This window comes from Hoplias malabaricus, chromosome 1 (assembly GCF_029633855.1).
Source record: "Hoplias malabaricus isolate fHopMal1 chromosome 1, fHopMal1.hap1, whole genome shotgun sequence".
Taxonomy (NCBI): Eukaryota; Metazoa; Chordata; class Actinopteri; order Characiformes; family Erythrinidae; genus Hoplias; species Hoplias malabaricus.
In genome coordinates, this window is record NC_089800.1 from 30371023 (window position 1) to 30384580 (window position 13558).

General features: G+C 40.2%; 1 protein-coding gene across 1 annotated transcript; it reads left to right on the forward strand.

Moving 5' to 3' along the window:
* The first annotated feature begins 6106 nt into the window (after positions 1-6106).
* Positions 6107-13345, forward strand: LOC136687448 (actin-related protein 2/3 complex subunit 5-A). The gene is made up of 4 exons (XM_066661857.1): positions 6107-6335; positions 7460-7532; positions 8405-8581; positions 9432-13345. Exons 1-4 carry the CDS (start codon positions 6196-6198, stop codon positions 9492-9494), a joined length of 453 nt encoding a protein of 150 aa, XP_066517954.1. The 5' UTR covers positions 6107-6195; the 3' UTR covers positions 9495-13345.
* Positions 13346-13558: the final 213 nt, after the last annotated feature.

A 13558-nucleotide genomic window follows, 5' to 3' on the forward strand; every position in this document is an offset into this window, starting at 1 on the left:
CGGGTTCTTAAATGGTGTTGTCAGTGTTTGTTTATTGTCAAGGCGCGGCTTATCCTGTTCTACATAATTTCCCGTGGTATCTATAAGGTCAGAACAGTCGGTGTTGTTATTTGTGTGTGGAATTGAAATTGACTCATGTGGCCTTCGCAATTGAAATGGATCATCTGTGTGTGCGTTCGTGTGTGTGAAGCTGTGGGCTGCCTGCTCACGAGCAGAGCCCCTCCCTTCTGTGTCTGTCTGCACGCTCACTTTGCCTGAGTCCACGCTAAAGACAGGCAGGATAGTGTCTGCTGGTGGGACGTGGCCTAGATTGTATGGCGGAGGCAGGGCTGTAGGCCCCTCCCCCTTGTGTTTTGTATACTCACTTTCCACTTCCGCCTTGTCAGCAGTAAGTGAAACTGCCATCAACTGTGACGGACCTGGTGTTTTCAGTGTAACAAGCTGTGGGGTCATTCTAAGAAATGCCGTTGTAATAGCTGTGAGCTCCGCAATGTCCGTCTTAGCTGTGTTTAAACTTTTCTGTGCCTTAGCTCTTTTGAAAATGCTAGCCCTACTAACCTCTGCTTCAGCCTGACGTAATATTTCCTCCAGGTCTCTCTTCATCTGGTTAATGCATGTGATCAGAGATATATTATCCCCTGTGTGTGTTTTAGCCCATTTATCAAATCTCTTGAGCACACTTTTGTGCACGATATCCCGCTTTTTCAAATTTATCACCCCCTCTTTCACTCCCTCAGCTATCTTTTCAATTTGCTGAACAAACGGTTTCCATTCCCAATTCCCCACGCCGTAAATGGCGTTTAATTCATTATGCAAATCTCTACTAGTAGCCATGTTGTCTGTAAGGTGCTGATTAAAAAATGGATCTCACCTGAATGTGTCTTCGTTCTAGTTCACTCTTAATCGCAAATCAATTAACACCGCAAGGTTTCATCGCAATTTAGAGTTATCAGAACAGCGTCCCAGGGTCTCCCCCACACAGCGCCCAGGCAGCAGCCGCTGCACTTAGCGCTCTCCGGGCGGTATGTAACAAAAAGAAAAAGTCCAAGTTTTAGAGTCAAGTTTAAGCTCAGCCAAGAAAAGCAGTATCACCTCAGCCCTGTGAAGAATTTCACAGGCTGATACAAAACGTAGTGCGTTTCTTCAAACATAGTATTTAATTAGAAGCAAGCTAAACCTAATTTACATTAAGTATCAAACCGGCCCACGGACCGAAAAAGCTCGTTAGTCAGAAGCAAATAACACACCAATAGGTGAAATAGAATTTGTAGTAAGTGGAAAAAGCTATAAAGGCAGGACAATTATCTCACAATACAGAATGAAGCCAAAGACTATATTTTAGGTATGAAAACTCTAATAACCGGACACACTCAACAGTCAGCAAGCCACAAAAGTACCTATTATGTGGAGGAACAATTCCAAACGAACAGGACAAACATCATCAGCACACCGTCAATAGGCAGTCAAATTACAAGATATATTATAGCAAGTGAAAACAAAATTTTGAGAACTACGGAAATAGCAAGCACGTTACAAAATATGTTATGATCAATGAAAAGTTCAAACCGAGGCAGAAAATAAATTGTTAGCACAAACTACAACAACAAAAATGCAAACTGAACCGGAAAAATAAGTTTCTTTGTACAATAAGTAGTAAGCGATGTACAAAATATATTTTATCCACAAACGTCCAAGTCACCCCAAGAACAAAGGAACAATTAAAGTGAGGCTTTAATCTACGTGTATAATGCGCTTCACAAAGAACCACCGAATATGTTATATAATAAAATATGGCTGGGTATGTAATCTATTAAATGATTTGGAATTACACCAGGTGCTCTTGTTCAAATAGATGGACCAGTTTATGCAATCCTCTACCACCCTCTAGCGAGCAGAAACGTACTCAACAGTCATGTAAACAGCCCCTAAGAAATAGCACAGCCTCTAGAACAGACAAATCATGAAATACACAAAGTTTCAATGTAATACACACAAAACCCTGGTGGGAACAGCATCCACCTAATTGCGGGAACAGCATCCGCTCCTTTTTTACACAATAAATTTTCATTTAAATACACAACCCCTGGTGGGAACAGCATCCACCAAATTGCAGGAACAGCATTCGCTTGCGGGAACAGCTTCCGCGTTTGATTATACTTTAGGGGGAACCAAAACCCATGGACGGACAACTCCGACCGGGCCGTTACCTCGATACCTCGTCAAGTCCGAGGGGAGCATGCCAGCTCTCAGTCCCAGGGTGGGAACAGCATCCACCATTTTTTTTTTTTCAAACAAGCAACCCCAAATATATAAACTGATAAGAAATTATAAAAACATATTTAAAATAAATTGATTTGCTCTATACGCCACTGCGGACCGCCGTCGGGCCTCCGCACCACTCCAATTTAGACAATTCAATAAGCAGAATTTGAATATAACAGGGTCTGCGCACCCACCTCAGTATATTGCGGCCGCGAGTGGAACGGAGTCTGAAGTAGTCCGCCGTCTGGACCTCCCGCACGTTGGGGTTACCAATTGAAGATAAAAATGTTCTCTTGGACCGTTCTCAAAGTAATTAAAATTTAGAAAATATCAAAAAGGCCAAAATACACCCTCCCTCTTCGGGGAGACATGTTCGTTCCGGAAGAGTCGCAGACACCAGTCGAGTGAAGTTCAAAGCAAATCAAAGTATTTATTTAACAATACTGGATCCAGGAGAACTATATATCGAAAAGAGTTTAATGCCCCTCCCAATTAAAAGCTCTGACCTCTCTAGATCTGACTCCGACAGTTATACCCCATACGACGTATACCCTGCCGGTGAGGCGTTTTCTGGCTGATTAGCGTATATTAATATGCATAATTTCACGTGATAGTACTCAACTCTTCACGTGCAAGATTCAAGTGCATGCCGTGACCCCGAAGACATTCGTTATGGCCAGGCTGACAATGGGCCTTTCTTCCCAAGACTCCTCTCCCGTGAGACCAAAATTTAGGGAGTCACTAATGCACTTCAAGGTCAACAACATGCCCCTACAATTCAGCCCTCCTGAGCCAACACTATGATTAATGTCAGTGTGCTAAAAGCCTGGAGTGCACATCTGTTCAAGGTTAGACGTTTAAGAATTAAGAATGTGTAAATATCACGTGAGTTATCATGCCATATAGTTAGTCATGCAGGATCAAAAAATGTTTAACTACATGTGTAAATGCTGGTTAGTCATTCATATAAATGCATATAAGGTACAAGATTTCACACAATGAGTATGTAATTATAAATGCTAATTTTAACTAATCATCATTTAAGGATATTTGTTCACAAACACAAAGTAATAAAATTGTTTCCCACATCACTACCAACGTGTGGTTTTTGACCGTGGGAGCAAACCAGAGCACCCGGAGAAAACCCATGCAGACACAGGGAGAACACACCAAACTCCTCACAGACAGTCACCCGGAGCGGTACTCGAACCCACAACCTCCAGGTGCCTGGAGCTGTGTGACTGCGATACTACCTGCTGCGCCACTGTGCCGCCCAACATCTTTAATTTAATATATAAAAAAAAAAAAAACACACACACACACAACTGGATAAATATGTGTTTGATATCTTCTCTGAGACATGTGCATGCTTTATGTTGTTTTGTGACTGTTGTGTTCCTTATGGCTCCCAATGATTCTGGGTCATCTCCAGCTCCACTGTGACACTGAAAAGCCTTTACTGGATGGATGGATAAAAAAAATATGTGAGCACATTTGCACTAACAGACAGTTGTAAGTTAGTTGGCTGCAGGACTGCAACAGGTCACTACCCAGAGGAAAATTTTATTGCTCTTAAACTATGTTACCAAAAGTATTCACTCGTCTGATTTTGCATGCATATAAACTTGAATGACATCCCATTCTTAATCCATGGGGTTTAATATGATGTCGGCTAACCCTTTGCAGCTATAACAGCTTCAAATCTTCAGATCAGATGTACATGAGTGAGGTCAGACACTGACGTTGAACAAGGTCTGGCTCACAGTCTCTGCTCTAATACATCCCAAATGTGATATATCGGGTTGAGGTCAGGACTCTGTACAGGCATGTGAAGTTCTTACACACAAAACTTGCTAATCCATGTCTTTATGGACCTTGCTTGTGCACTGATGCACAGTCATGTTGGAACAGGAAGGGCTGTCCCCAAACTGTTCCCACAAAGTTGGGAGCATTAAATTTCCCGCAATTTCTTGGTATGTTGAAGCATTCAGTGTTCATTTCACTTGAACTAAGGAGCCGAGCCAAACTCAAAAAACAACCCCACACCATAATCCTCCCCCACCAAACCTTACACTTGGCACAAAGACAAGTACTGTTTTCCTGGCAACCACCCAACCCAGACACGCCTATTAGATCACCAGATGGGGAAGTGTGATTCGTCACTCTAGAGAATATGTCTCCATTGCTCTAGAGTCCAGCAGTAGCGGCATGCTTTACACCACTGCATCCAATGCATTGTGTTGGACTTGGTGATATAAGGCTTGGATACAGCTACTCAGCTGGGGGAAACCCATTACACAAGGCTCTCTAAGCACTGTTCTTGAGCTAATCTAAAGGCCACATGAAGTTTGGAGGGTAGCGATTCTGCAGACTCTGCAGAATGTTGGCAACCTGCTCTGTCATTTTACATGGCATACCACTTTATGGCTGAGTTGCTGTTGTTCCCAATCTTTCCACTTTCCACTGACAGTTGACTGTGGAATATTTAGTAGCTAGGAAATGTCACGACTACACTTGCACAGTTGGCAACCAATCACTGTACCACGCTGGAATTCCTCCACTCCTGAGAGTGACCCATTCTTTTATAGATGTTTTTAGAAGCTGTCTGCATGTCCAGGAGCTGGGTTTCACACATCTGTGGCCAAGAAAGTGATTGGAACACCTGAATTCAATTATTTGGATGGGTGAGTGAATACTTAAAATACATAGTGTATTTTGCTCTGTAATTGTTGCTCTGGATAAGAACATCTGCTTAAATGCTGTAAATGTAAATGTAATAGCTCATGAGACATAATATTGATTCTCTTAATAAATATAAAAGATAAAAAAATCAAATTTCAGTATTTATTTTATATAATGTTAACTTAGATTTATTAAAATAATTAATACCATATTTCTATAAATCAATATAACACAATCAGTTTCTATAATATAGTTATGTGACATTTTGTCTAAACTTTACCCTTCCTCAGTTAATAGCACTGACAAATCCTAAAATCTCCAGACCCCAATCATACACTACCCGGTAGGGTTTAGGGCTCAGGGCTCCATTTGGGACATGGATTACTAGATATTTGCTACTAAATCTCCACCCAATCAAATCCAACGTTTAGACTCGATTCATTGTTAAATAAATAAATATATATATATATATTTATATATTATATATTATATATTATATTATATATTATATATATATATTATATATTATATTATATATTATATATTTATATATATAATATATATATATATATATATATATATATATATATATATATATATTTGACTCAAAAGAATGACTCGTCAGCCTATCGGCGCTCTGTAGCAGTTTCCTGTAGTAAAATGAAAATATCTTTTTGGTGAAAGATATCGATATACTTTCCAAAATTAAAGGAAGATCCTCGGCAAGTGGTTAGACATGTTTATTTTATTTTATTTTTATTTTGTTTAGCCGTTTACTTCCATTCATTGAGGACTCGCTTTGGGTGCCCGTGGTACGTACGGTCGTTTCGTTCTTGTTTTAGTGATCTTGTTTGAGTCGATGGTGAAAATATTAAGTGGACATAAACCATTTGCGCACAAAAAGAGGCTCTGTTTAAAACGATGTTTTAATAGTTTCTCTGCAAAGGACGATCGATATAAATAGGACTATCATCCCTTCAATTAAAAGGAATATATTTATTTATTTTATTATTTATTTATTTATTTTTGTAAAAAATGCAAAAGAATGATTCTCGGAGGTTCATTCAATTCAAATGGAGTTTTGAATTGATTCTTTGAAAAAGAATCGGGTTAAAAGAAGAATTCTCCGGACTACAGAAGGCCATTAGAGGGCGCAGTGATTGCGGAAACGGACAAGAGTGAGGAACCCGGTGTTAGCCTTCAAACGGTGAAACGGTTTATATTCAGGTTTTTTACATTAAATATTAAAACATGTCCAAAAACACGGTGTCGGACCGCTTCAGGAAGGTGGACGTGGACGAATACGACGAGAATAAGTTTGTGGACGAAGAGGAAGGAGGAGAAAACCAGCAAGGTCCTGACGAGTCTGAGGTGGACTCTTTGATCAGACAATATCCTTTAAATATGTCAATTTTACTCTTAAACTAAAGAAAGAAACATGACTTTATGATGTAGCCTGTTTAAAGCTGGTGTTTAAGTCTTAATAAATGACTGTAAAGTCCCTCTTCCCGTTTGTGTAATGGGTGTGGCTGCGCCTCATTCATTTACATTAAGACTGAAGTGTGGCTGCTTCTTGGAATTCTTCGGTCCACCTTAAATGTTGCAGCCGACACATTTTGGCACCTGTAACTGCTGCACAGCTTAAGGTGGAACGGCGAGTTCCAAACTGAAATCGACTGCAGCTTACAGGAATTAGGTTTTAATATAGAAATAGTCTCTAATTTTTAAATGTAACATCAAAAATGATAATTGCAATATATAGTTTATTTTTAATTACATGTTTAGAACAGTTTAATGCATACTTTCTCTTTATTTACTGAGTTTAAGACATTGGGAACATTTAAATATGCCATAACCTTTGCACAGGCAAATACGAACCCATCAGCCATAACATTAAAATGATCTCACGTTTCAACACTCACTGTCTATTCTCTTAGCTCCTCTGAGTCCAATTACACGCTGTAGTCCATCAGCTTTTTTGCGTATTTTATTTGCACTTTTCACTCTGTTCTTCTATTGTCAGGACCCTCACAGAGCAGGTACGGTTTGGGAGGTGGGTCATCCTCAGTGCTGCAGTGACACTGACGTGGTGTTGGTATGTTAGTGTGTGTTGTACGAGTGGATCAGACAGCAGACCCCTCAGTGTCACTGCTGGATTGAGAATATTCCGCCAAAAACACATCCAGCCAACAGCGTTCTGTTGTACACTGAGTCCATTGTGTCCACCACGTCTGTGTCACTGCAGCACTAAGAGTGATCCACCACCCAAATCATAGCTGCTCTGTGGGGTTCTGACCATTTGAAGAACAAGATTAAAGGGGACTAACAAAGTATGCAGAGCGACAGATGGACATAGTGCTCCTGTGTGGCCAGTGGAGCACAATGCTCAGTGAGTGGAGAAACAAGGAGGCTGGGTTATAGCTGACGAGTTGGGATTAAATGTGTTTCAGGCTGAGTGCAATTTGTTAAATCTACATTAAAAATATGAAGTGTATTTTTCCTGAGTGCTGATCACAGGGAACCTGATGGGGGCGCTGCAGGCCGTGCTGAAGAACCCACCAATCAATACCAAGAACCAGAATGTGAAGGTGAGGCACTGTCCCTGAGCTATTCAATGAAGTGACTTAGTTACAGAGAACACAGTTCCACTGCTCCACAGACCAGTGCAGAGGGCTAAATTTGCCTCAAGCTCTCTTTTGGCATTGAGCATGGTGACTTTAGTCTCATGTGCAGCTGCTGAAGAGCATTTTATTTCATGATTTTCTATGGAGATTATATCTGCCAAACTCCTCTCTCTACTCTGTTTGTCCACAAGGCTTTGGCTCAACTGAGGTTATAACCCTAACCCAAGTAATATCTGTCATTTTCTAGGTGTCTCTCTTTTGATTTCTCTCTCTTGATTGTTGTCTCTATCTGCCTTATCATTATCAGTATCATTCTTTCTTTTTTTTTCTTTCCTTCCTTCCGTCATTTCTTTTTTTTTTTTTCTTGTCTAATCTAACACACACACACACACGCTTGAACACACATGCCCCGGCTACTTTATCAGAAACCCCTCTCCTGGAGGTTCTATTATTGCTGAGGCTCGGTCAGAGACTGTAGCTCATTTGTTGGTGCACATTTCATGTTGGTCTCCTTTAGATCTTCATTAGTTCTCAGTTTCTAACCACAGAGCCAGAGTCCAGATATTTATGGCTGGTGGGCGATTCTGAACAGGGTACTGATGCTGATATGTGTGAAACCCCAGCAACACTTCTGTTTGGTACACTCACACCAGCACCGCCACCCGAACACACACACGTACACACACTTCATAAACACACCAGTACAGAGGAGCTGCAACCACATTATCAGCACTCTGTGGTAGTGGAACGTGTTTATTTGAATATGCTATTTATACATCAGTGGTATTTGTATGTTAATGTCACATGGATGCTGTAATTTGTGTGTGAACGCACAGGACCGAGCTGAGGGTCTTGTGCTGAAAGTGCTCACAGCATTTAAGAGCAGTGATATAGAGAAGGCAGTTCAGTCTCTGGATAAGAACAAAGTGGATCTCCTGATGAAGTACATCTACAAAGGCTTCGAGAGGCCCTCAGAGAACAGCAGCGCCGTCCTGCTCCAGTGGCACGAAAAGGTACAGCAGTGTGGGTGGTGGTGGTGGTAGTTGAGTGGGATGTGGTGTTTAAGTTCATATTCTTTATGATGATCTAGTTTGGTTTTCAATGTCAGAGTAAAGAATGAGCAAAGCTCAAAAAAACAAACTAACACATCAGGACCACTAAGCTCACTATTTCACTGAGCTAAACTGTTAGACTACTCTTCCTACACTATCCCAGCCTTTTAGCCCCCAGCAGAGGTATTCAAACTGATTTGTGGGGGTGGGTTGCAAAAAGTCAATATTTAAAAAAAAAAAAAAAAAAAAAAAAACAACTAATTTTTATTTTCATGCTCTGTGTCATTTACTTATTTTCACTAAATCAGTTACAAAGGTTAATTTATTTTTAGAGTAAAGAGTGAACAAAGGTTAGAAAGGTAGCATCATGGAGTTTGGGGGTTGACAAACCTCTTTATGGACAAAAAAATCCCCCAAGACCAGTCATGAATTGATTTTATTTTATTGTTCTTTGAGGCCAGTTAATAATACACAATAAAAGTCCTGAACAACTGTGAGGAATTGAGCTGATTATTTTATATGTACATATTGTAGTTTACATATCAACATGTTTGTTTTAGTTAATAGATTGGCAGTGAGGGCCACTGTTGGAAAAAGTATGTCTATGGCTTTATACATCAACAAATGTGGAGAAGAAACATTCTTTATTTGTGTAAATTGTTGTTTCATGCAGCTTGTCAAACTTCATTATTGTGACACATGCTCCACAAGGGGGTGCTATTCAGGGCTTCCTATCAGAGACACGTGTTGTTTGCCTTATTGCCCAGTCTATATGATCCTAATTATTTTGGATGTGTGTATTTTATTGTAGGCGCTCACAGCAGGAGGTGTGGGCTCCATTGTCCGTGTGCTCACTGCGCGGAAAACGGTCTAGATCCTGAAATCTCTTGATCCAAACCCCCTGGCAGCGCTGGCACAGGGATTGGCTGGCACAACCCCAGCAGCGCCGGGCACCACCTGCACTGTGGAGGACTTCAGCCTCGTCTCTTGCTTCTTCTTCTCTTCTTCTTTTACAGTCATGTGCAAAAGTTTAGACACCCCTGGACAAAAGAAATATTTTGTTGATTTTATTTAATTGAAAAAAGTTACACATTCTCGATACAGACTTATCCCTGTGATAGATTGGTGCTCTGTGCAGGGTGTAATCCTGCCTTGAATGCAGTGATTAGGGTGGGCTCCAGACTCACCGAAACCTGATCGTTCATTCAGAAGATGAATGAATTAAACAAATTATAACATATTAGACAAAACATAATAAGTGCCCCCGCCTTGCGCCCAATGATTTCAGGTAGGCTCTGGACCCACCGCAACCCTGAACTGGATAAGCGGTTACATATAATGAATGAATGAATGAATAATAAGTGCCACATTTTGGGCAGGATTCCTAAGCAGGGATTAAGCCTAGTCTGGGATTCAAGACTTTTGTAATTGGAGAGTCCTGGACTGTGGTATTTTGAATGGAGATTTTCCATCACATATTTAAAAAAAATCTGTGACTAATCTATAGTCCAGGGGTGTATTCCACAAAAAAGGATTTTTCTTTTCAAATAACATAAGCCCAAAGTCAAGCCTGTCAAGGGAAACCAGGTGCAGGACATTCCAATTGGACAGTTTTCAACTTTAGGTTTAAACATTTTAGGTGAGAAATCTTGCTTTATGGAATATCCCCCAGGACTAGTCCTGATTATTTTTCCCCAAACTATTGTAAACAAGATAAACAGAAAAAAAGCAGTTTTAAAAGTGTGTAGAAATGTGTACTTTATTAAGATTCGACAGTCTTCAAAATGTATTAATTTGACCAGGTTTGTCCAAACTTGTGCACACAACCGTCTATTGCTTGTGTCTTGGGTTTCTTGCAGAGACCCAGCTCAGATATCTGTACGGACGGTCAGGATACGATGGTCTTCTTCAGTGGACTCAAGTTCACAAATGAAAATCTGCACCTCTCACACGGTTTAAACCCAGTGGACTGCTGAGGTGGCTTTATATATATTTTCTATAAATACAGTAGAGTTTATAGGCATGACTGTGGACTGTTGGATTTCTCGTTTTCTAAACAGTGTCATGTACAGTACTACACCGCACACTCTCTCCACCTCTTAAAGCAGGGGTGTCAAACTAGATCCACGGAGGGCCGTGTGGGTGCAGGTTTTCTTTCCAATCACGCAAAAGCCCCACACTACTGAAAGTCAAGATCTACTGATTAGATCCAATGATTAAAAACAGGTGGAATGAGGTGTGGTTTCTTCGTGGTTGGAAAGAAAACCTGCACCCACACGGCCCTCCGTGGATCTAGTTTGACACCCCTGCCTTAAACCATCTCATGCACCTTATCAGCTCACTTTGGGTCACCTTACACTGTTTTTATCTGACATCTGTAGAGCCACGGCACTCTTAAGTGTCTTAGTGTTTCCTCTGAGGCAGTGATACCTCTCAATTAACCGATGAGCAGCTCACCAGTGGACACTAGAAAAAACACCCAGCATTTTCTCTAGTGTTGAACTAAATACTTTTTCTAGCCCAGGCTTAATCTGACAGTGTCATACAATTGAAGCACAATATCACCCCCTTGTGGTGCAGTTCCTAACTACATGTTGGATTAATCGATCAGTTATGTATTTGTTTTCCACAGTAATTGTCCCCTGAAATAATTTGATGTAACTCACTTGAGGCGAAGAGGAAACAAAATGTGTCCAAAAATCAGGATACATTTACCTTTTTAACATGCGTCCGAGGGAAACTCTGCATTTAGGTGGAAAGCATAATATGTAACATGATTTTATCCATCAGTGTTTTTATTGTAAACATATATAATCGTTTCACACACACAGACATTCACACTTTTGTAATCATGCTTCAGAAGTGTTCTTTGTTGAAAAATAAGAAAACCCTTGCTTTTCTTTAATCTCTGACAGTTTAAAGATTTTTCCCTGTAACTAGAACAGAGCAGAATACTCAAGAGCTTATGGACTGTATTAAAGCAAGATGTGTGAACATGCATTTGCATGAGGGGGAAACACTGAAAAATGTTGTGCTGTGGCTCTGCAGATTCTAGTAAGAGCTTTACATAGTTTGTCTCCCTGTTGAATTATAGAATATCTTGTTAGTATTTACAATGCATTTAGCATTTGGACCTTACTCCCGGACGCCACACAACACATGCACTGTCCACTTTGCCTTATCACTTCTTTCTGTTTGACATGTCTATCTTCAGAGAAGCTTTAATCGGTCTTTTTGACACACTCTTGCTGCAGCTGGGCTTTGCTGATCACTCCTTTCTTGTCTGTACGTTAGAACAAAGTTTTACTCCTGGTTATGCACACTCACTGTCCACTTTATTAGAAACACACATTTTATACCTTAAACCATTGAGCTCCAGTTGCTTTATGGGTACATTTTATAAACAGGTTTAGACAAGGTCTAGATGTCCTTGGTCAAGAGACATGTTCTGTTGATTTATTCAGTGAAAAGAAGCTTAAATACAGCATGTTCTGCATGTTTAAAATACACATCTGATTCATTTTTAGTATTCAGTTCAGCATTTTTAATATTAGATTCCCTGTATTGGGTGTGTGTTAGCTTAATGTCAGCAAGCTTCGAAACCAACAAAACATGTCATTTTACCAAGAGTGCACAAGCTTTTGCACCAACAGTAAGGTTACCTTACAGACTGTAGCCCACTATTGTATAGATCCTCACCAAAATATATGGAAAAGAACAGCTCTGAGGTTAGAAAATGACTGGAAGCTGGTTATCACACTCTGCATCAACAGATGGGCTACAGTCTCTAACTGTACACCAGCCAAGAGTGGGGTTTCCAATAAAGTGGCTGGGGAGTGTATGCCATTTTCATGCTTAAAGGCCTCTTAAAGAAAAAAGGGGAAGCTTTCCTTGTGTTTTGCTGCCAAAAACCAGCTGAATATATAGGTTTTTTGACTCTACGCCATGGTTGTGTTTATAAGAGCTGGCTTCTTAGATCAGGTTAAGTTCAATCCTGAAGGGTACCATTTATATGTTAAATCAGAGACTAGTAATAAATGCCAATAGTGATGCTGGGTTTAATCTTGAGGAAGCTGGCAGGGATTAGGCCTGGTCTAATTTAGTCTAAACTACAGTGTTATGGGTGAATTGGAATTACTTTATTCTTGCTTTTGGCATGATCTTGATCAGGGAGACCAACTCTATTTTTCATGTTGCTGATCTAGGTTCAGTCCATCTGAACATCTCTGTAAATCAAGATGAAGAAGAGACTGATCCAAGATCAGCACGCATCTTGGATCTAGGCTACAGTATTGTAAAGACCATAATATTCTTCATCTATCAAACTATTGGAACACAATCAAGCTCAAATCCAAAACCACAACTTACAGGACAATTGTTTTTCTACTGTACAGTACTGTATTATTTCAAAGCAAGTGTGGGCCATTTCTCTTGGTCTGTTAGTCATGAAACATTTGCAGTGTAAAGAGCAGCTATTATTTTCACCTTGGCCCCCAAAAATCAGATGGCATGATTTAGTTCCAACAGTGAGCATGAATATATCTCGACAAGTCATGTTCTGATAAGTCTGCTATGCCACCTCTCATTTAAGTTAAAGTTGCTCAGAGCTGACTAGTTTGGAGTTCATTCATTTAGGTTCCTGTAAAGAGGCCTGTTGTAGAGGAGTGGGAAAATGTGTGCACAGTATTCCTAAAGAAGAAACTACTTAGTGTGCATCGCACAGCCTCTCTGTGGTCCACCAAATAAGCCATACTTGATTTTAACTGACCGGGGTGGCCGCATATGAGTGATGAGTGTGTCGAGAGTATACATATCACTCATTTCATCAAGTGCAAATACAGCAGACCAGTTGACCAACTGCCTTATGAAATACTTTTTCTTTTAAGTGTGTGGTCCATTTGGAAGCAATAAAAAATTGTACAAAACTGGTGTGAAACT

Bases quoted from the DNA above. Each gene is read 5' to 3' on its own strand.
- LOC136687448 (XM_066661857.1), top strand. From the start codon at position 6,196: ATGTCCAAAAACACGGTGTCGGACCGCTTCAGGAAGGTGGACGTGGAC. The intron at 6,336-7,459 runs ATATCCTTTAAA...AGTGCTGATCAC, and splicing joins GTGGACTCTTTGATCAGACA to AGGGAACCTGATGGGGGCGC. The intron at 8,582-9,431 runs GTACAGCAGTGT...ATTTTATTGTAG, and splicing joins TGCTCCAGTGGCACGAAAAG to GCGCTCACAGCAGGAGGTGT.